The sequence below is a fragment of the Acomys minous genome (genome assembly GCF_964271855.1).
Source record: "Acomys minous genome assembly, chromosome: 4".
NCBI classification, from domain to species: domain Eukaryota; kingdom Metazoa; phylum Chordata; class Mammalia; order Rodentia; family Muridae; genus Acomys; species Acomys minous.
The window spans coordinates 90,169,957-90,191,102 of NC_140486.1; the positions used below are offsets into that span (position 1 = coordinate 90,169,957).

Genomic DNA, 21,146 nt, shown 5'->3' on the forward strand with positions numbered 1-21,146 from the left:
ATGGCCTGAAGGTAAGCGACTTTACTCCTGTATCCCCATCTACTGGGATGCTTTGCCTCACTGTGGCCTGAAACCTCTGAACCAGTAAGCCAAAATAAATTTGCCTGCCCCCCGAATTGTTTTATCTCGGATGAAGTCTTGACACAGCTGGGTTGAGATTACAGGCATGTGAAATCCAAAGTAGATTCCATGCTGGCTGTTTACCTCTTAAGTCAAAGATAATGCTTGGATCTAAAGTGTGTAAGAAGGAAAGAAGTGCTGAAGAGAGGGAGGGGAAAACAACAGGTGTTGGGGGTTTTGCTTTGTTTGTTTGTTTTTGAGGCAGGCTCATATAGCCCATGATGGCCTAGAACTCTTTGTAGCCAGGGTTAGCCTTGAACTTGTGCTCTCTTTGCCTCCATTTCTAGAATTCTAGAATTGCAGGCATGAACCAACATACTTAGTAGATGCATGATGGGTGATATAACCCAGGGCTTCACGCCTACTACACAAGAACTTTGCTGCATCTCAACTGAGCTATCCGCCCAGCCCCAAACAAAGCACTCTTCACACAGCGAGCCCCAGTCATATAGAGCTTATTTTAAAGTTGGCACAAGTGGAATTTCATTTAAAGGTGTTAACTTTTCCTTTTGCTTTCTTTCCTAAGTTTTGCTGTCACTATAAATGCTTCTATATCATAACAAAAGTTTGTTTGTTTTATTTTTTTGAGACAAGGTTTCTCTGTTACACAGAGCCCTGGCTGCCCTGGGCTCTCTTTGTAGACCAGGCTGGCCTCGAACTTATAGAGATCTGCCTGCTTCTGCCTCCCCAGTGCTGGGATCAAAGGTGTGTGCCACCACACCCAGCTAGAAGAAAACCTTGGGATTTTTTCCACCCAAGACAGGGTTTCTCTGTGTAGCCTTGGCTATCTTGGACTTACTTTCCTAGACCAAACTGGCCTTGAACTCACAGAGATCCACCTACCTCTGCCTCCCAAGTGGTGGGATTATTTATTTATTTATTTAGTTATTTATTATGTGTATGAGTGCTCTATCTGCATGTATGACTGCATGCCAGAAGAGGGCGTTAGATCCCAATATAGAAAGTTGTGAGCCACCATATGGTTGCTAGGAATTGAACTCAGGACCTCTGGAAGAGCAGACAGTGCTATTAACCACTGAGCCATCTCTCTAGCCCCCACAACAAGAATCTGTAAGAACATCTTTCCCGGGGCTGAAGAGATGGCTCAGTGGTTAAGAGCACTGACTGATCTCCCAAAGGACCCAGGTTCAATTCCCAGCACCCACATGGCAGCTCACAACTGTCTATAACTCTAAGATCTGACACCTTCACACAGACATACACACAGGCAAAACACCAATGTGCATATAATAAAAATAAATAAATTATTTTTTTTTTAAAGGAACATCTTTCCCATAAATCACTATTGAGGAGGTGGCACAAATGGGACAACTAAAGAACACGGGGACCCAACTTTTCAATTTGGGGGGATCCTGAATAGTCTCGTAGTCACAGAAGCTGTATGTCTATTTTAAATGTATTAAGAGCGATTATGTAATAATCTACTACCAACAGAATTTATCCTTCAAATGTTGCAAGAGTGGGTCACCTCCGTTTGTGGTAGGGTGCACAGATGCTTCCTGTTACCCTGTTGAGGATGATGTGAACATCAGCCTCAGAGAAAGCAGTTAGGCCAGCCTTGAGCCGAATGAGAGCCACTGCATCTGTATTGAGGAGGGAGGAAGAGCTGTTACTTACATTTTATGGTTCTGGTTTTGAGACTAGATTTTTCTCACTATTTGGCTCTGGCTGGCATGGTACTGTATAGCCCAGGCAGGACTCAAAATCACAGTAACCTTCCCAGTGTAACCTGAATAACCCTGGAATCACAGGCGTGTGCCACTGTGCCGAAGAGCAGGGCTGGAGAAGTGGCCCAGCAGTTAAGAGCACACCAAAGGACCTGGTTCAGCTCCCAGCACTCACATGGTAGCTAACAATCATCTGTAACTCCAGTTCAAGGCCTCTGACACTCTATTCTGGCTTCTGTGGGTACCAGGCACAAATGTGGTACACTGGCATACATGTAGGCAAAACACCCATACTCATTAAATACAAATAGAAAGATAGATAAATAAAATTTAAGAGCAGTGAATCATATTAGCAGTAGTAGTTGGGCTGCTGCTGCTGCTGCTGCTGCTGCTGCTGCTGCTGCTGCTGCTGGTAATGGAATAAGTTATTACAAGTAAGTATGTCTACCTCTGAGTTAAACTAAGAAAACAATTCAGAACCAGCCATGGCAATGCACACACATATTCCAGCATCATAGAGTGTAACTCCATATCAAAATAAGTAGGTAGAGCTAAGGATTTAGTTCTCTTGGTAGTGTGTTTGCCTAGCGTGCAAAAGGCCCTGGGTCCAATCCCCAGCACTGAATAAACACCTAAATCCCAGCCGCTAAAGGCAAGGACAAGCAGGAGTTCAAGGTCATCCCCAGTTACACACAAAGTAAGAGGCCAGCCTGAGTTCCAGGCCATGTTGGGGCCAGATAACTAAGAATTGCAATATACCATTCTAAGAAACACCATTAACTGCTCTCTCAGGCCATTTGTCTTTTTGTTGTTTTTAAAAAGAAGTTTCTGTTTTCTTCCGATCAAGTACATATATGCATGTACATAACTATATAGAGTATATACATATTCCAATATGGAATTCTTATTTTCTTTTATAAATTCTTATATATTAATTTTTATATGCATTGGTGTTTTGCCTGCATGTCTGTCTGTGTGTGTGTGTGTGTGTGTGTGTGTGTGTGTGTGTGTGAGAGAGAGAGAGAGAGAGAGAGAGAGAGAGAGAGAGAGAGAGAGAGAGAGAGAGAGAGAGAGAGAGAGAGAGAGAGAAGTTGTCTTGTCAGATGCTGAGCTGCCATGTGGGTGCTAGGAATTGAACCGGGGTCTTTTGGAAGAACAGCCATTGCTCTTAACTGCTGAGCCACCTCGCCAGCTCCAGTATCTTTATTTTCTGCGGGAGTAGTATGCTACTGTTCTCTTTTGCTTCTAGAACTATCATAGCCAAGATGAGAAAAATGAAGATTCTTTAAAGATGCATAGTATGTGTTTTGAGTGTTTTACCCGCATGCATGTAAGTGCTAGTGCCTCAGAAGCCAGAAGAGGGCGCTGGACCACGAAGCTGGAGTTAAGAGACGTTATAAGCCAACATGTAGGTGCTGGGAAAAGAAACCTGGGTCCTCCACAGAGCAGCAGGAAAAAGGGAAGGATTCTTCTAAGCAGCAAGAAAGGATTTTGGGTATTTATAGTTCTATTTGCTGAGCTCTTTTCCCCCCAAAACAATATTTCTGATACTGCCAGACACACGTGTGTCTGTCTGACTGTAGTCCCAATTTCTCTAGAGACTGAGGCAACAGATCACTAGAGCGCAGGTGCACATGCAAGCAGAACACGCTACATAATAAATAAATAAATAAAATTTTAAGTGAAATGGTGACACAGGTTACCAAAAGTTGTCGTCAGATCCCACAGGTTTAGTGGCTCAGTCCCACAAGACAACCCTCATCAACCAAGCATCGGGTCCTCAGGCTGTGCAGACTTCTGTCCCGCAACCTCTAGTTTGATAATTTGCTGGGACTCCTTATACAAACAGGACCACTCCTGGTTTCTAACAAAGAGTCTAACCCAGGATCATTGGGACAGAAGAACAGGCCTCCCTGGACACATCACCCTCTGAGCTCCGGTATGTGTTCTCCACTCTGGAATCTTCCATACCCTGGCATGTGGAGTCACGTAGCCCTGCTTAATTATTAACTCCATCACCTGCCCCTCTTCCTTCCCTAGGGCCACAGAGTAGGCAAAGAAGGTTTCAGGCCTCTGACTGAGGTTTGGTGTTTCTGGTCTCAGCTCACTCCTAAGATGTTTGGGAGCAGGTCAAGGATCACTCACTCACTAGGAAGATATTCCTTTGACCCAGGAATTCCAAAAGCTTTTAGAACTCCGTGAGGGACCAGGGACAATGGCCACGTGCACATACATCTGTCATCTGGAAATTATGCGGGGCTTAGAAGCTTTGTGTCAGGGAATCAGGACAAAGAGCATGCATATATTTCTTACACAACACATACTATTTATGTTGAAACAAAGCAAGAAGCAGTCATTGGGGCTAGGGCTAAGAGATGGCCAGTGGTTAAGAGGCAGGGTTCAGTCAACAGCACCACCCAGTTGCTGCTCAATCTATAACCCCAGTTCTGGCCCCTGAGGGCACTACACACAAGTAGTACACAGAGAGATGGGGGGATGGGGGATGGGACAGGGACACCCTCATACATAATAAATAAACTAATAAATCTTTTTTTAAAATCCTTTACAAACCGGGGGCGGTGGTGTATGCCTTTAATCCCAGAACTCAGGAGGCAGAGGCAGGGGAATCTCTGTGAGTTAAAGGCCAGCCTGGTTTACAGAGCGAGTTCCAGGACAGCCAGGACTACAAGAGAAACCCTGTCTTTAAAAAAAAAATTTTTTTTACTCTTCTTAATCTATACTATTGCATCACAACTGCTGACACAGTTAAACTATGCTATCTTTTGCTTATTTTGTTCTGTTTTAAAACAGGGTTACTTGTAGCCAGGTTGGCCTCAAATTCACTATAAAGCCAAGGATGGACCTGAACTCCTGATCCTCCTGCTTATGCCTCCCAAATGCTGAGGCAAGTAGGTGTACCCTAATATGCCCAGTATATACTGTCTTTTGAAACACACCAACTCTTCCAAAATCAAGCTACCTTGCTGGGCAGAGCAGCTGCGGCAGGTGGAGGCAGGAGGATGGTTCGGGGTGATCCTCTGCAACATACGGAGTTTAAAGCCAGCCTGAGCAACACGAAACAAAATGAACCAAACCTACAAAATAAGAAAAAAAAATTAAGCTATTATAAATGAAGAAAAAAAAAAGAAAACAATTGGAAGAAAACAAATCCTAGCCGGTGAATTACTTAAGTTACGTTGCCTCTCCCAATCCTAGGACATCCGGCTGGTCTGTTTGTGTAGCTTCGTTAGTGGTCTCCGCTCAGATTTCCCCAGCTTCACTCTCACATCCTTTCTCTGCTCCCATTACTCAGTGCTTCCTGACCTCATCACTCTGGAAGAGTACTGCTCTTCATCTGGTAGAATGTCTCTTACTTTGGTTTTTTTCCAGTGTTTTGTTTTTTTCAAGAATCTCAGAGGTGCTGGGCATGGTGGCGCACGCCTTTAATCCCAGCACTCGGGCGACAGAGGCAGGCGGATCGCTGTGAGATCGAGGCCAGCCTTGTCTACAAAGTGAGTCCAGGACAGCCAAGGCTACACAGAGAAACCCTGTCTCATAAAGCCAAAAACAAAAAAAGAGACTCTCAGATGGTCTGTATGTGATGTCAGTGTATTCATAATGATATCATTTTCTATTGCCACCGTAACAAGTCACAGCAGCATCTGAAAGAAACACCCACTTATTATCTCAGTTTTTGGAGGTCAAAACTACGAGTGGCTTCTGTGTCTACCTAGCAGTCAATGCCAAAGTCTACGTGTGGGCTGGACAGCCTTCTCATTGGAGTTGTTGGTCGCTTCCTTGAGGTTGTATACCGAACAGTTGTCTTGTGGGCTGGCAGCTGAGAATCCCTCTTAGCTACTAGAAGACACTGCCCGTGCTATTGTCACATACCCCACCCCCCCCACACACACAAAGGAAGCAGGTTTCCCTGAAAACAGTCCTTCTCACACTTTCTGTATGAATAGACTCGAATTTGAAATGTGGCATAAAGTTGGGCATGTAGCACATTCCTGTAATTTCAAAGAAAGGAAGAAGGTAGGGAAAAGGGGGGAGGGAGAAACAGTTGTCTTCTCTAGTTGTTTTTAGAGGTAGTTGTAAGCCATCCAGCGTTGGTGCTGGGAACTGAACTTGGGTCCCCCTGCAAGAGCAGTACAAGCTCTTAAACCACTGAGCCATCTCTGCCCCATGGTTTTATTTTTAAAAAATAAACCCATTAGCCAGGTGTGGTGGCGCATGCCTGTACTCTCAGCACTTGGAGGCAGAGGCAGGTGGATCACTGAGGTCAAGGCCAACCTGCTCTACAAAAGTGAGTCCAGGACAGCCAAGGCTACACAGAGAAACCCTGTCTCAAAAAACTTAAGCAAGACAAAGAAAAACCCGTTAGTCATAATGAAAAAACCCAAGTCTGTAGTGGAGAAATCCAGAAAACATTTTAACTAGAGATCAATGTTACCATCACTACTGAGGGTGGTAAAATTCTGGGATGCCTACTCCTTCCCACTCTGTTATTTAAACCTTGCATATGGGTGGTAGGAGGCTCACAACTCTCTGTAGTCCTAGTTCAAATGGATCTGACATACTCATCTGACATCCCTGGGTACCAAGCATGCACATGGTGCACATACAATATACATTCAGGCAGACACTTGTGCATGTTAAATAAAAATAAATCTTTAAAATAAAACAACTTTATTCTAATTCACAAAAACATGACACTGGTTGGAGGAAGGCACCTTAGCACCTGCCCAGTCCCAAACTAGATGCTGTCGTGAACTTCTGTACAATTATAATGGGCATTCTGAAAAAATGGGGCTCCACTGAGGTTTTCCATGTCCACTACTAACTTTTTTCTTTTTTTGTTTTTTTGGGTTTTTTTGTTTTGTTTTGTTTTGTTTTGCTTTTGAGACGGTTTTTTTCTGTGTAATTCCGGCTGTCGTGGACTTGCTATATATACCAGGCTGGCCTCGAACTCAAAACCACCCACCTGTCTCTGCCTCCCTGAGCGCTGGAATTAAATGTGTGCACCACCACAGCCTGGCTTGTTTGTTTCTTCTGTGTGCTAATCATGTGTGTCTGCTTTGTCTTGGTGTCTTGCTATATCTCAGGTTTGCCTCTAATACTCAAGTCTGTAGTCAGCCTCCCAAATGCTAAGATTACAAGTAGGTGTCAGTACATCTAGCCTAAACCAACAAAGATTTAATTAATGGTCTAAGCCAACATAATCTATTATCTTGTCATTCTGGAAACAGAAATCCAAAATAGTATTTACGTGGTTAAAATTAAGATGTAAGAAGCCAGATGTGTTGACCTCTGACCTCAGTGCATGCTTTACTTATGCACGTAGTTAATCCTGGCACTTGGAAAGAGGCTATCCTGGTCTACAGAACAGCTAGCTAGTCCTGGCCAGCCAGACTACCTAGTTAGACTCCATCTCAAAACAAACAACAACAACAACAGATACTAGTAAAGTCACACTGTTCCCAGAGGCAGTGGCGGTATTCTACAGCCTTTCTTCTTCATGGCCATCCCAATTCCATCTTGACAGCCAGCAGCATAAGACCTTCCAGTCTCTCTCTGACTCTGATCCATATGGCTTGCTCTTATAGGGACCCTTTGGTACTGTTAGGCCACCTGGATAAATACAGGGTCATCTTCCCACTTTAAGAAATTTAATGTAGGGCTGGAGAGATGGCTCAATGGTTAAGAGCGCTGCCTGTTCTTCCAAAGGTCCTGAGTTCAATTCCCAGCAACCACATGGTGGTTCACAACCACCTTTAACGTGATCTGATACCCCTCCTCGGGCCTACAGGTGTACAGGCAGGCATAACACTGTATACATAATAATAAATAAATAAATCTTAAAAAAAAAAGAAATTTAATGTAGGGCTGGAGAGATGGTGCAGAGGTTAAGAGCACTGCCTGCTCTTCCAAAGGTCATGAGTTCAAATCTCAGCAAGCACATGGTGGCTCACAACCATCTGTAATGAGATCTGGTGCCCTCTTCTGGTGTGCAGTTGCAGTCGCCATCGTTACATGCAGGCAGAGCACTTTATACGTAATAAATAAATAAATATTTAAAATAAAAAAAATTAATGTAGTCACACACAAAGAATGTCTTTTGCTATGCAAGCCTACTCACAGGTCGGGGGATAAAGGCATGACACCTTTGGGAGCCACTATTCTACTCTCTACAGGAACACAGTGAGATAGTGGTCTTCCTAATGAGATAACTGGTCACTCCATAAAGCAGGTTGTTTAAGATGGAGTCCCTGTTACGTAGCCCAAGCTTGCCGTGTGTCATCATGCCCTCCGTAGAAAATGATTTTGTTGGTGGTGTAGATTGAGCCAGGGATTTGTAGATGCTAAGCACTTTCTCTATTGTTGAGAATAAAGTCCATGCTCTTGTTTGGTTGGGTTTTTTGTTTGTTTGTTTGTTTTTTGGCATTCTGAGACAGAGTTTCTCTGTGTAGCCTTGGCTGTCCTGGACTCACTTTGTAGACCAGGGCTGGCTTCGAACTCACAGCGATACGCCTGCCTCTGCCTCCCGGATTAAAGGCATGCGCCACCACAGCTGGCAACCTTAAATTTTTTATCATGTTTCCACCTCCCGAGTGCTAGGACCATAGGCATGTGTCACTGTGTCCCATTTATGTGGTGCTGGGGACCAGGCCCTGGGTTTCATGTACACAGGCAAACCCTGCCAAGCAACTCTACCTTGACTGCTGTGTTTTGTTTTGAGACAAGTTCTCACTCTTGTCTAGGCTAGACTGGAACTCAAGATGGCCGCAAATTCACAGTAATCCTCCTGCCTCAGCCAACCAAGTACTGAAATTATGGACATTAGCCATGATCATGCGTGGTGCTTTTAAGAAATTGTATTTGGCCAGGCGTGGTGGCACACGCCCTTAATCCCAGCACTCAGGAGGCAGAGGTAGGTGGATCAATGTGAGTTCCAGACCAGCCTGGTCTACAAAGCAAGTCTAGGACAGCCAAAGCTATACAGAGAAACCCTGTCTCGAAAAACAAACAAACCAACAAACAAAAGGAATTATATTTGTTCCCAGCACTCAGGAGGCAGAAGCAGAGGCAGGGAGATCTCTGTAAGTTCAAGGGCAGCCTGGTCTACAAACTGAGTCCAGGACAGCCAAGGCTACACAAAGAAACCCTGTGTATTATTATTATTATTATTATTATTATTATTATTATTATTATTATTATTATTATTATTATTATTATTATATTTTATTGTACATTTGTCTAAACCCTTAATGAAAGGAAATGCCATTAGTTTCACACTAGCAGGACACTGGTTTTTATCCTGTCCTCCAGCAGCAGTGAAACACCGTGGATCTGTCTGATCTCTTTCATGTTTGTATCAGCAACACAGATTTTTACACAGCTGTAAAAGCAAGGATTCTAGTCCATCCCGCCATATCCCTCTGCTGTATAAAGAATGCTTTATAAACCCCTACACATGTCCCTGGCTGGAAACTGCATCCTCAGAGTCGCATGAGAAAAGTTAAATAATCTACACCACGCATAGTCAGTCATGTATGCAGGTGGCTGCGGTGACCCGGGAAGCTAGCACAGGGGTTCACCTAAGCTGGAGAACTGGAAGTCAGACTAGGCAACATGCTGAGATCCTACTGCAAAAGGAAGCCGTTTAAAAATAAATAAATAATCTCATCATACCCCTGCTATTAACTTATTCATTAAGCAAATGCTTCCTAAATATCTGACTTTGGAAAGCAGTGAAGTAAATATTGGTGACCAACACTAAGATGTAATAAACATTATTAAAATACCAAGCTGTTTTTAGTGGCTTAATCTCAGGAATAATTCAAGTAGCTAATATAACCTTCCTATAAACAGGTATTGTTTGTTTGTTTGTCATTCAGAGACAGGGTTTCTCTTGTAGTCCTGGCTGTCCTAGACTTGCTTTACCAGGCTGGTCTTGCACTCACAGAGATCTACTTGCCTTCGCCTCCCAAGTGCTGAGATTAACAGTGTGCACTACCACACGGAAGTTATTTAATGTTTTTTATTTTAGTACCAAACTGTACACGGGTTGTATTAGACACCACACTAGGAGGATGGCTCGGCCCTTGCATTGTTGCAGACAACCCAGATTCACTGCAGCACCTACGTGGCAGCTTACAACTGTCCCCTAGCTCCAGTTCTGGGAACTAGTTCTTCCTTCTAGCCTTTGAAGGCACCAGGCAGGAATGCAGTCCACATACATGCAGGCAAACGTATAAAATAAACTGTTCTTTCTTTTTTTTTTTTTTTTTTTTTAAGATTTATTTATTATGTATACAATGTTCTGCCTGTATGTGTGTCTGCCTACCAGAAGAGGGTGGCAGATCGCATTCTAGATGGTTGTGAGTCACTATGTGGTTGCTGGGAATTGAACTCAGGACCTCTGGAAGAACAGAAAGTGTTCTTAACCTCTGAGCCATCTCTCTAGCCCCCCAAATGTTCTTTTTTTTTTTTTTTTAAAGGCCACAGGATACTCAGTGTCTCCTTTCATTCTTTGAAACTTGTTTTAAATTTTATGTGTCGGTATTTTGCCTGCGTGTACATATGTGTACAAGAGTGCCTGGTGTCTTTGGAGGCTCAGAAAAAGGTGTCAGAGCCCCCAGAACTGGAGTTATAGACAATTGTGGCTGCCGTGTGGATCCTGGGAACTGAATGTGAGCCCTCTGCTCCAGCAGCAAAGTTCTCTTAACCACTGAGCCACTCTCCACCCCCCATTTTTGTTCTTGTGTAAAGGTCAGACTCCTAGGGGTGAACCTGTGGTTTAGTTCTGTAATCCAAGGTCCTCAGGAAATGAGGCAAGAGGGTTCTAAATGGCAGGCCTGGGCTAGTGAGATCCTGTTAGAGAAAATAATTTTAAAGGAGCTGGAGATAGAGCCAGGCACTTCTTTAATCCCAGCACTCGGAAGGCCGAGGCAGGCGGATCGATGTGAGTTCCAGGCCAGCCTGGTATACAAAGCTTAGTCCAGGATAGCCAAGGCTAATCAGAGAGACCCTGTCTCAAAAAAACAAAACAAAAACAAAGCAAACAAACAAATAAAAGGGGCTGGAGATATAGCTCAGTAGTAGAACACATGCCTAGTCTGGCTGAGACACTAAAGCACCCCAAGAGCAGCAAAGAAGAAAAACTAAGGTGAGATTCCTACCGCCATCCCTGGTGGTGCACGCGTGTCACCCTGCACTCAGAAGAAGTACCACCAGTTCAGGACCACCTGGATTACACTGGGAGGCTCTGTCTCAAAGTCAGCAAACCACAAGTTCAGAAATGTGTAACTCCTATGTGCTTAGCACAATACTAGCAGCCGTCCTTGGTGGGTCTGCCTGTGGTCCCAGCATTTTGAAGGCCGAGGCAGCAAGACTGCTGGAGTTCTCTTGGCTACCTAGTGAGTTTCAGGTCAGACTGGGCTAGAGAGTATCTCAGAAATAAAAAAGGAAAGCTGGGCGTGGTGGTGCACGTTTGTAATCCCCAGCACCCTGGGAGGTAGAGGCAGGTTTGAGGCCAGGCTGGTCTACAAAGTGAGTCCAGGACAGCCAAAGCTACAAACAAACAAAAAACAATAAATAAATTAATTAAAAAGGAGCAATAACTATTAATTCTATAGATGTTGTCACCAGCATTCTCATTTCACAGGTAATAGCAATAGATTGCCATAACAGTTAACTTTCTTTTTGAGACAGGTTCTCATGTATCCCAGACTGGCCTTGAACTTGCTATGTAGCCAAGGATGACCTTTGACTTTTGTTTTTAATGATTTATTTTGTTACTTAATATGTATGAGTGTTTTGCCTGCATGTATGTCTATAGGCCATGTGCATGCCTAAGTGCCCATGGAGGTCAGAAAAGGGATCCCAGATCCCTGGGGTTGGAGTTATAGACGGTTGTGAGCCACTACAGGGTGCTGAAAACGTGCCCTGGAAGAGCAGCCAGTGCTCTTAACCACTGCACCTTCTCTCCAGCCAGACCATGAACTCCTAAGATCCTCCTGCTGCCACCTCTGAGGAGCTAGGATTACCAGTGCTGTGCTACCATTCCTGGCTGATACTTTCTTGGTGCTAAGGATGGAATCCAGAGCCTTGCGCATGCTCAGTCAAACACTGCCGACTGAGCTACTTCTGCAGACCCTACTTGATTAGGTTAGATGTGCTAAGATTGGTAACGCACACCTGTGGGAGGATACTTCCAGCGGGGCTCTGGCTACGGTGTGTGTGCAGAGCCCTCCTTGAATATGGACGGCACCACCCAGTGTCTGTTGGCCAGAGAGGGATAAAGGAGAGGACTGAGGGCTGGAGAGATGGCTCAGTGGTTAAGAGCACTGCCTGCTCTCCTAAAGGAACCGGGTTCAATTCCCAGCACCCACAGGGGCAGCTCACAACTGTAACTCCAAGATCTGACACCCTCACACCAACGCACATAAATTAAAATTAAATAAAATACTTTTTAAAAGGAGGGGGAGAGCTGAAGCCCACCATTTCTCCCCCTGCTTCCCGGTGGTCATGAAGGACCAGCACTGCCCCATTACACCCTCCCAGACACAATGGACTAGAAATGAAATAAACAAAAGGTCCCTCTTTAGTTGCTTCTCGGGTGTTTTTGTCACAACGCTGAAAACCGACCCTACAGCTTTCTCTCTCGATATATGAGTGATGGATGGCCAGGTACAGCAGTGTTGCCACCCGGGAAGCAATGTTAGATGTCATGACGTCTTCAAACTCTGTTCACAGCTTAATGGTTTCTCCCAACTTCGTCAGAATTGAAAAACTGCTTTCAACAGACAGAAAATATACAGACTTAGATTTACATCAAAATTGTGCTGCTATACAAAGGGTTTTGGTTTTTGTTTTTGAGACAGATTTTCATGTGTCCTAGGCAGGCTTCAAGGTTCCTGTGTAGTCCAAGAAGGCATTAACTTTGATCCTCCTGGCTACATCTCCTGAGAGCTGTGAATATGTACCACCATGCCCAGTTTTAAGCAGTGCTAGGGCTTGAACCCAGGGCTTCCTACAGGCTAGGCTAGTGTTCTACCAGCTAAATGACCTGACCCTAGAACAGTTTTCATATTTGCTTTATTTTTACATGTGAGAACATAGGTAGTTTGTTCATGGAAACATGTTTTCCTACTTTAGGACCTCAAGAGTATAATGTTTTTCTTTTCTTTCATTCTCTTTTTTAAAGGTTTTAAAAAAATATTTATTTATCTGAGTGTTCTATTTGCATGCCAGAGGAGAGCATCAAATGTGATTACAGATGGCTGTGAGCCACCATGTGGTTGCTGGGAATTGAACTCAGGTCCTCTGGAAGAACAGGCAGTGATCTTAAACGCTAAGCTACCTCTCCAGCCCCTCCTCCTTTTTTTATTCTTCTGAGACAGGGTTTCTCTGTGTAGCCCTGGCTGTCCTGGAACTGGCTTTGAGTTCACAGAGGTCCTTCTCCCGCTGGAGTACTGAGCTAAAGGTGTGAACCACCACACCTGGATCTTCTCATGTTCTTATAGCCGGTTTCACAGCCCTGTGTGTGATTTTTCTTTTCTTTTTAGGCTACGAGGCCTTTTGTTTTGTTTTGTTTTTTGAGACAGGGTTTCCCTGTGTAGCCCTGGCTGTCCTGGACTCACTTTGTAGACCAGGCTAGCCTCAAACTCAAAGAGATCAGCCTGCCTCTGCTTTCCAAGTGCTGGGATCACAGGTGTGCACCACCATACCTGGCTCACAACTTATTTTTAAAACTAGGTCACCCAGACTAGCTTGGAACTTGAGATGCTCCTTAGATTGATGAAAGCTAAGTCAGCCTGTCGCTTTTAGATTTCACACTATCCCAGAACTGTCCCAAAGCCGATAGATGCTTCTGTAACCTTAGCGGACTGGCAAGTTCATCCTGCCAGTAGGACCACAGGGCAGTTCTGAAGTCTTAGAAAAGTCGTAACAGGCTGAGTGCTCTTAATTTGTCCCCTTAACATCCTGCGTTATTTCTATTGTTCACAGAATAATTTTCATCTCAGCATTAATGTAATATTCCATCTTCTGGCAGGGAGCTTACTAATTTTGCTAAATAGTACAATAGGGGCTGGGGAGAGTTCAGCTGGAAAGTGCTTGCCTTGCAAGTATGAGAACCTGAGTCCAGTCCCCACAACCCACATAAAAAAGCTGCTGTTGGTGGTACACACACACACACACACACACACACACACACACCAGTTAAACACAATACAATCTGCTTCAAAGGAACATGGCAAAGAGGATTGGAGGCACCTGATACCCTCCTCTGGCCTCGTTGAATATACAGGTTGTGTACACTAGCATGCATGTGTTGCATACACCAACCCCGCCCCAAACACACACAAATATGCACATGCTAGTTATAAAAGTAGAAGAGGAACTAGTTAGAGAGGGTCAGTTACTCAGCGGGCTGAACACCCACTGTTAAACTTTCTGGTTTAACTCTGGGGATAAAAGCAGCAGCTATTATAATTTTTATTCTCAGCTTACAAATGAAGAAATAATATTTAGCATGCATGCAGCTTCCCTCTTTTGATGGAAGTGTCATTTCATTCTAACTCTGACTCAGTTTGGGCAGCTCAGCAAGATCCTGTACTCAAAAGAACACCCCCGCCATTAGTGTCTAAGTGTCCTCTTAGTGCCTAGAGGGCGCTCCAAGGATGCCAGACAAACTTAGCCAAAGTAGCTCCTTTCTACTTGAGTGTCCATTTAACTGAGGAGTACTGTGTGGAACACAAGGCTGGAGGCATGTCCTCTCAGGGGCTGGAGAGATGGCCTAGAGGTTAAGAGCACTGGCGGCTCCTCAAGAGGTCCTGAGTTCAATTCCTAGCACCCACACGGTGGCTCACAGCCATCTATAATGAGATCTAATCCCTTCTTCTGGCCTGCAGGTGTATATACAGACAGAACATGGTATACATAGTAAATAAATAAATCTTAAAGAAAAAAACCAAAAAAACAAAAACCCAAAGAATTTATACTTTCAGGCAACTAGGAGTTTTAGGGAAAGTACTTTTGTTTATGCTGTGGTTTGAACCTAGGGCCACTGATATCTTCTGTCACTGAGTTATGACCTTAGCCCCAAGCCAAGTACTTTAAAATACACAGCTAAGAAAGACACCTCACTAAAACAAAAACAAAAACCAAGCATTTCTGAAAAGGATAGCAAAACTTTGTGCAATTATTTTGTGTACAGGGAAGTGCACTTAGAGCCTCATACACACCAAGCACACTGTCGCACTTCATAAGAACTGATGGCACACCACCACTACTCTAAAACCATACTGTTTCTTATGCCAGGAAACTGGCATCCTATAGCCGGGGCTCTTAGTGAAAGGAGAAAGAAATGAGGATTATGATAGAAAAGAATTTTGGAAAAAATAAAACAAAACCAGTGCTGAGGCTGTAGGGCAATGGTAGAACACTCGCCCAGTTTCCCCAAACCCTGGGCTCAATCCTCAGAACTATTGGTAAAACTAAGCATCAAAAAGCCCTTAACCTACTCTTGGATCATCTCCTAAGTTAATTATGAAATGTTTGTTACTTTATGTTTTATTTTATGCATATGGGTATTTTGCCTGCATGTCCGCTCTGCACCACTTGCATGCCTAGTGCCCAAAGAGGCCTAAGAGGCTATCTGATCCTCTGGAACTGCAGTAACAGGCAGTTGTGAGCTGACATGGGGGTTCTGGGTATTGAACCCAGGTCCTCTGGAAGAGCAAACAATGCTCTTAACAAGCTGAGTCATCTCTCCAGTCCTACATTTAAATTAACTCATTTTAACAAAAAACTTGAATCTCTTTTTTCTTGGACTCCCCCTCAAGACAAGGTTTCCCTGTATATCCTTGGCTGTCCTGGAAGTCATTGTGTAGACAAGGCTGGCTTTGAACTCACAAAGGTGCTCCACTGTGCTCAGCTTACAACTCTGCTAGATTTGTGTGTATGTGTGTAATTTTAGGATTCAGTTTCCTCCCACTATGTAGGTTCTAGAGCTCAAACTCAAGCTACTTAAGAGTTGGCTGCAAAGCTGGGTGGTGGTGGCACACACCTTTAATCCCAGCACTCAGCAGGCAGAGGCAGGCAGACCTCTGTGAATTCGAGGACAGCCTGGTCTACAAAGCAAGTCCGGGACAGCCAGGGCTACACAGAGAAACTGTCTCGGGGAGGGGGGTGGGGTGGGGGGATTGGCAGCAAGCATCTTCACTCATTTTGAGCCATCTTGCTGGCCCATAAATCTTCAGCTAAAATGTGGGACTGAATGACAGACTTTGTTTCTTAAGTTTCAGGGGTTGAATTCTTAGCCTCATACATGCTCAGCAACTACTCAACCGGTGAGCTCAACCACCTTTCATTTCATTTTGGAAACAAAAATGATCTCTGAAAATAAAGAACTGTACGGCCTGGTGGTGCATGCCTTTAATCCCAGCACTCGGGAGGCAGAGGCAGGTGGATCTCTCTGAGTTTGAGGCCATTCTGGTCTATAAAGCAAGTCCAGGACAGCCAAGACTACACAGAGATACTCTGTCTCGGGGGGGGGGGGGAAGAATGAAAAAAAGAAAATGTAAAAACTTCACATTTTAAGGATCTGTGTTTTTAACATGAAAGAACAAATGATAGTTTATTAAACTACTTAATGCTTGCACACAATACATACTTTAAACTGCCAAGATTTTTGATAAGTGCAATACAATTTTCAAATAAGCATAGTATAACTTTAAATATTACATCATTCAGAATCATGTTGGAAAACATTAACTTGTAAGGGATTATACCAATGTCCATTTACTGTCGGTAGCAAAACTGGGTCCCTGGTGATGTCTCAGCATATGGATGGTTCCTCTACTGCCTGGGCGCCCTCTGTGACAGCTTTGATACACTTGGCCATTGTCTGTGAGGCTCTGCTAATTGAATCTGAAAAGACATTGAGAACATGCATTTTGTTAATACAACTTCCTTTGTTGTTTTTCAAACTCTATCAGACTTCAGGGCAGACTCAATAGCCTTAAACTTGGGGTGATCCTCCTACCTCAGAATCCTAAGTGTTGAGATTAAAGCGAGTAGCCACTATGCCAAATTTTTGTTAATGTGATTTTAGAACACATACCAAAAAATTTAATGTTGCACATATTCAAGGACAAAAGGCAGAGCCGGGCATGGTGGCACACGCCTGTAATTCCAGCACTCGGGAGGCAGAGGAAGGCAGATCACTGTGAGTTCGAGGCTAGCCTGGCTACACCAGGACAATCAAGATGACAAAAAGAAATCCTATCTTGAAAAACTACACACACACACACAAAAAATGAACAAAGAACAAAAGGCTGCAAGGCTGTAGTGCAGCTGTAGGTAAGCAATACATTTTGAACATATGCTGTTTACTGGAAGTTTTTTGAACTAGGGTTTTATGTATCTCTGGCTGTTTATGAAGCCAAGAGTGACCCAGAACTTTGATCTTCTTGCCTTTTACCCCCTGCTTTCTGGCTAACTGCTTTTTCCTCCCCTCCCCACAGACAGGGTTTCTCTGCGTAGCCTTGGCTGTACTGGAACTCGCTCTGTAGACAAGACTGGTCTTTAACTCACAGTGATTTACCTGACTCTGTCTCCCAAGTCCTGGGATTACAGAGGTGCACCACCACCGCCCAACTGGCTAACTACTTTTATTCTTTAGCAATCATTAAGTAATCACATAAGAGCTAGCTAACATGCCGGGCATAGTAGAACACGCCTTTAATTCTAGCACTCAAAAGGCAGAGGCAGGCGGATCGATGTAAGTTCAGGGCCAGCCTGGTCTACAAAGTGAGTCCAGGAGAGCCAAGGCTACACAGAGAAACCCTGTCTCCAACCCCTCCCCCCCAAAACGCTAGATAACATTATTAAAAAAACAAAACAAGGACTGGAGAGTTGGCTCAGAGGTTAAAAGCACCGTCTGTTCTTCCAAAGGTCCTGAGTTCAATTCCTAGCAACCACATGGTAGCTCACAACCATCTATAATGAGACCTGATGCCCTCTTCTAGTGTGCAGGCAGAATGCTGTATAAATAACAAATAAATAAATAAACCTAAAAACCAAAACAAAACTGAAAGATAGGAAATTCTTTAAAATCTAGGAAAAAACCTACACAACACAGTTTATCATCTAGATGTTGTAGTCCATGCTCAGAGTCCTCCAGCATGCCACAAGCTGAGATGGGAGGACTGCTGTGAGTCTGAGGTCAACCTGGGCTACACAGAAGCATTTAACAAACAAACAAACACTCACCCATGGGCTGGCAAGACAGTTTGATCTCTGTATCCCAATGTAAAAGCTTGATGTACAGGCGTACATCAGTAATCCCAACACTCTAATAGCAAACTGGGTCCTGGAGACTAAGACCCTGAAGCTTGGACTAGCTAGCCTGGACCACGAAGCATGCCAGAAGCAGCAAAAAATCTCTGCTTCAGCATAACAGACAGAGAGCACTTGCTTTAGAAATCTACTCTTTGACCTACCTACATAAACTCTCTTTCTAGTTACAATAAAGTAAAAGTAATTTTTTAAAAAGCACAAGATGATGGTGGTGGCGCACGCCTTTAACCCCAGCACTCAGAGGCAGAGGCAGAAGGATCTCTGAGTCTATGCCCAGCCTGGTCTACAAAGTGAGTTCTGAGACAGCCAGGGCTACATAGAGAAACTCTGTAACAAAAAACAAACAAATATTTTGTCTTTAGTTAACTATGTACTAAAATTGAAGTGTACACTATTGTATGGATAAATCTTATAGTATGCAACAGCTTTAATCATAGGTTTAAACAGGTTTAAACATAGGTTTAAATAAACCTATGTGTGTGTGTGTGTGTGTGTGTGTGTGTGTGTGTGTGTGTGTATATATACACTCATGAGAAATAATGGACCAAATGTTAAAATTGGTTATACATTTTGGGGGGGGCGGGGAGGGAAATCAGGATCACAGTTATTTTTCTTCTTTTTATTTGTTTTTTTAATTGAGCCTTGCTATGTAGTCCAAGCTGGCTTTGAATCCTGCAAATCTGCCTCAGCATCTTGCATGCTGGGATCAGAGGCATTATGCATCACTATGCTTAGCTTAAAAAAATAGCTAAAACTTGTGTGTGTGTACTTGAGCACACATGTACATGCGTGTACTGCTTATTCAAGACAGGGTCTTACTATATGGCTGAGTTTAACCTTGAACTCTGTAGTCTCCTGTCACCCAAGTGTTAAGGCTCCAGGTGTAAGTCACCATGCCCAGCAAAAACTGCCAATGTTTGAATCCATGGAAATCATTTGACCCCCAAGAGCCAGAAGTCATAGTAATGTTTCATTGATTTTCTGCTTGGTTGTGTATTCTATAATGATCCCAACTTGTATTTATTAAGAAAAACAAAAACACAAATACACCTTTGTTTAGGAATCTATGGGAGGGGGTGGTACACACATGTCTATGTCTGTGTGGAGGCCAGAGGACAACTTTTGGGATTTGGTTCTCTCCTATTGTGGGTCAGGTTATACACAGCAAGCTCCTTTACACAATAACCATCCTGCTGGTCCTGATCCCAACACTCCTGTCATTTCACTGAAATAACTCATTAATAAGTGGTAATTTAAAAATGTATAAAACAGAGGCTGAAGGAGTTCAAGAGTTAAGGTCATTTGCTCCGGGGGCTGGAGAGATGGCTCAGTGATAAGAGCACTGACTGCTCTTGCAGAGGTCCTGAGTTCGATTCCCAGCACCACATGGTGGCTCACAACCATCTATAATGTGATCGGATGCATACTGTATACATAATAAATAAAATTAAAAAAAAAAAGATCATTTGCTCCTCTTGCAGAGAACTGGGATTCAGTTCCATGCACCTACACGATGGCTCACAAATGTCTATAACTCTAGTCCCAGGGGAATGAATGCTAACTAGTGTGTGGGAGGCCCTGGGTTGGGTCTCCAGCACCATATAAATTATGGTGGTGCCAGCCTGTAACCTCAGCACTCAGGTGGAATGAGCAGGAAGATTATAAATGCCAGGTTATCCTCTACTATGACATAAGTTTAAGGTCAGTTTGGCTACAGAAGATTCAGTTTCAGAATAAACAAGCACAGCCGGGCGGTGGTGGCACACGCCTTTAATCCCTGCACTTGGGAGGCAGAGGCAGGAGAATCTCAGTGAGTTCCAGGTCAGCCTGGTCTACAGAGCGAGTTCCAGGACAGCCAGAGCTATTACACAGAGAAACTTGTCTCGAAAAACCCCAAACAAACAAACCCCCAAAAGCAACAACAACAACAAAACAGAATAAACAAGCAAATAAATGTATGTATGTGCCAGGTGTGGTGGCACATTCCTTTAATCCCAGTACTCTGGAGGCAGAGGCAGGAGGATTGCTGTGAGTTTGTGGCCAGCCTGGTCTACAAAGTGAGCCTAAAACAGCCAAGGCTACAGAGGGAAACCCTGTCTTGATAAACCAAAAAAGTATGTATGCATCCCCCATGGCTTTTAGGCAGGAAATTATTTACAAATCAACTATCTCATACCTTCATCAACTCTTGTCTAATCTACAGGAAATACATTTCAGGTAGTCTGCATTCCTTAAAAAGGCTCTAACAATTTATATCAGAAGCCCTGTTTAACATACTTCATATCCAACTATTTTGAATATCCATCTATAATTTTCAGCAAAACTTGAGAGTTTTTTTTAGTACTTTGAAAAACTCTCCCTAAATTTCTATTCAGTGATTTTTCTTAATCTGGTAAATCTTTTGGGTGTTAAACTTTGCTTACATGTCAGAAACATACAGAACGCTAGGACTGGAGCTATAGAGCTCATGCTTAACAGGTACACCATGAGGACTGGCCCAGCCCTGCCCACTAAATTACATTAGTTTAAATGTTTGACAATTTCAGATTAGAAGACAGGGAGGTGGCTTAGTAGACAAAGGTGCTTGCCACCAAAAGCTGACTCGAGTTTGATTCCCACAGGTTGTTCTCAGACCTCCACACTCTTCATGGTGAGGGTGTGCTTGCCCTCACACAAATAAATAAAATGAAAAAAGGCCAGGATCCTGACACTGGTAGCAAACAGTGCTAAGCAAAGCCAGCTTTCCAGGTGAGGAGGCCCTCTGCTTCTCTCTGAGTAGTTGGTAACCAAACTAGCAGTTACTTACCTGTCATATAGAAGTCTTTTATAGTTAGCTGAGGTGGAACAAGTGGGTCAGCAAGAAGCTCCTGGTTCACTAGCTGAAAAGATAAGAGACCAGCAATTGTACCAAAAATCAGTACTATTTTGTCAAGGCATACACCATTAGGGGAAACTGCACTGGCAATCTTT

The 21,146-nt window shown here is 43.7% G+C and overlaps 1 protein-coding gene across 2 annotated transcripts in view; it reads right to left on the bottom strand.

Moving 5' to 3' along the window:
- Positions 1-16,420: 16,420 nt before the first annotated feature.
- NDUFS1 (NADH:ubiquinone oxidoreductase core subunit S1) overlaps positions 16,421-21,146 on the bottom strand; it is a 38,289-nt gene continuing 33,563 nt past the window's right edge. For both annotated transcript variants that reach the window (XM_084778290.1, XM_084778291.1), the window contains exons 18-19: positions 20,983-21,055; positions 16,421-16,745 (exon numbers count right to left, since the gene is read on the bottom strand). In XM_084778290.1, the coding sequence (XP_084634416.1) occupies positions 16,654-16,745; positions 20,983-21,055 (165 nt within the window). In that variant the 3' untranslated portion in view covers positions 16,421-16,653. The remainder of the gene's footprint in view (positions 16,746-20,982; positions 21,056-21,146) is intronic.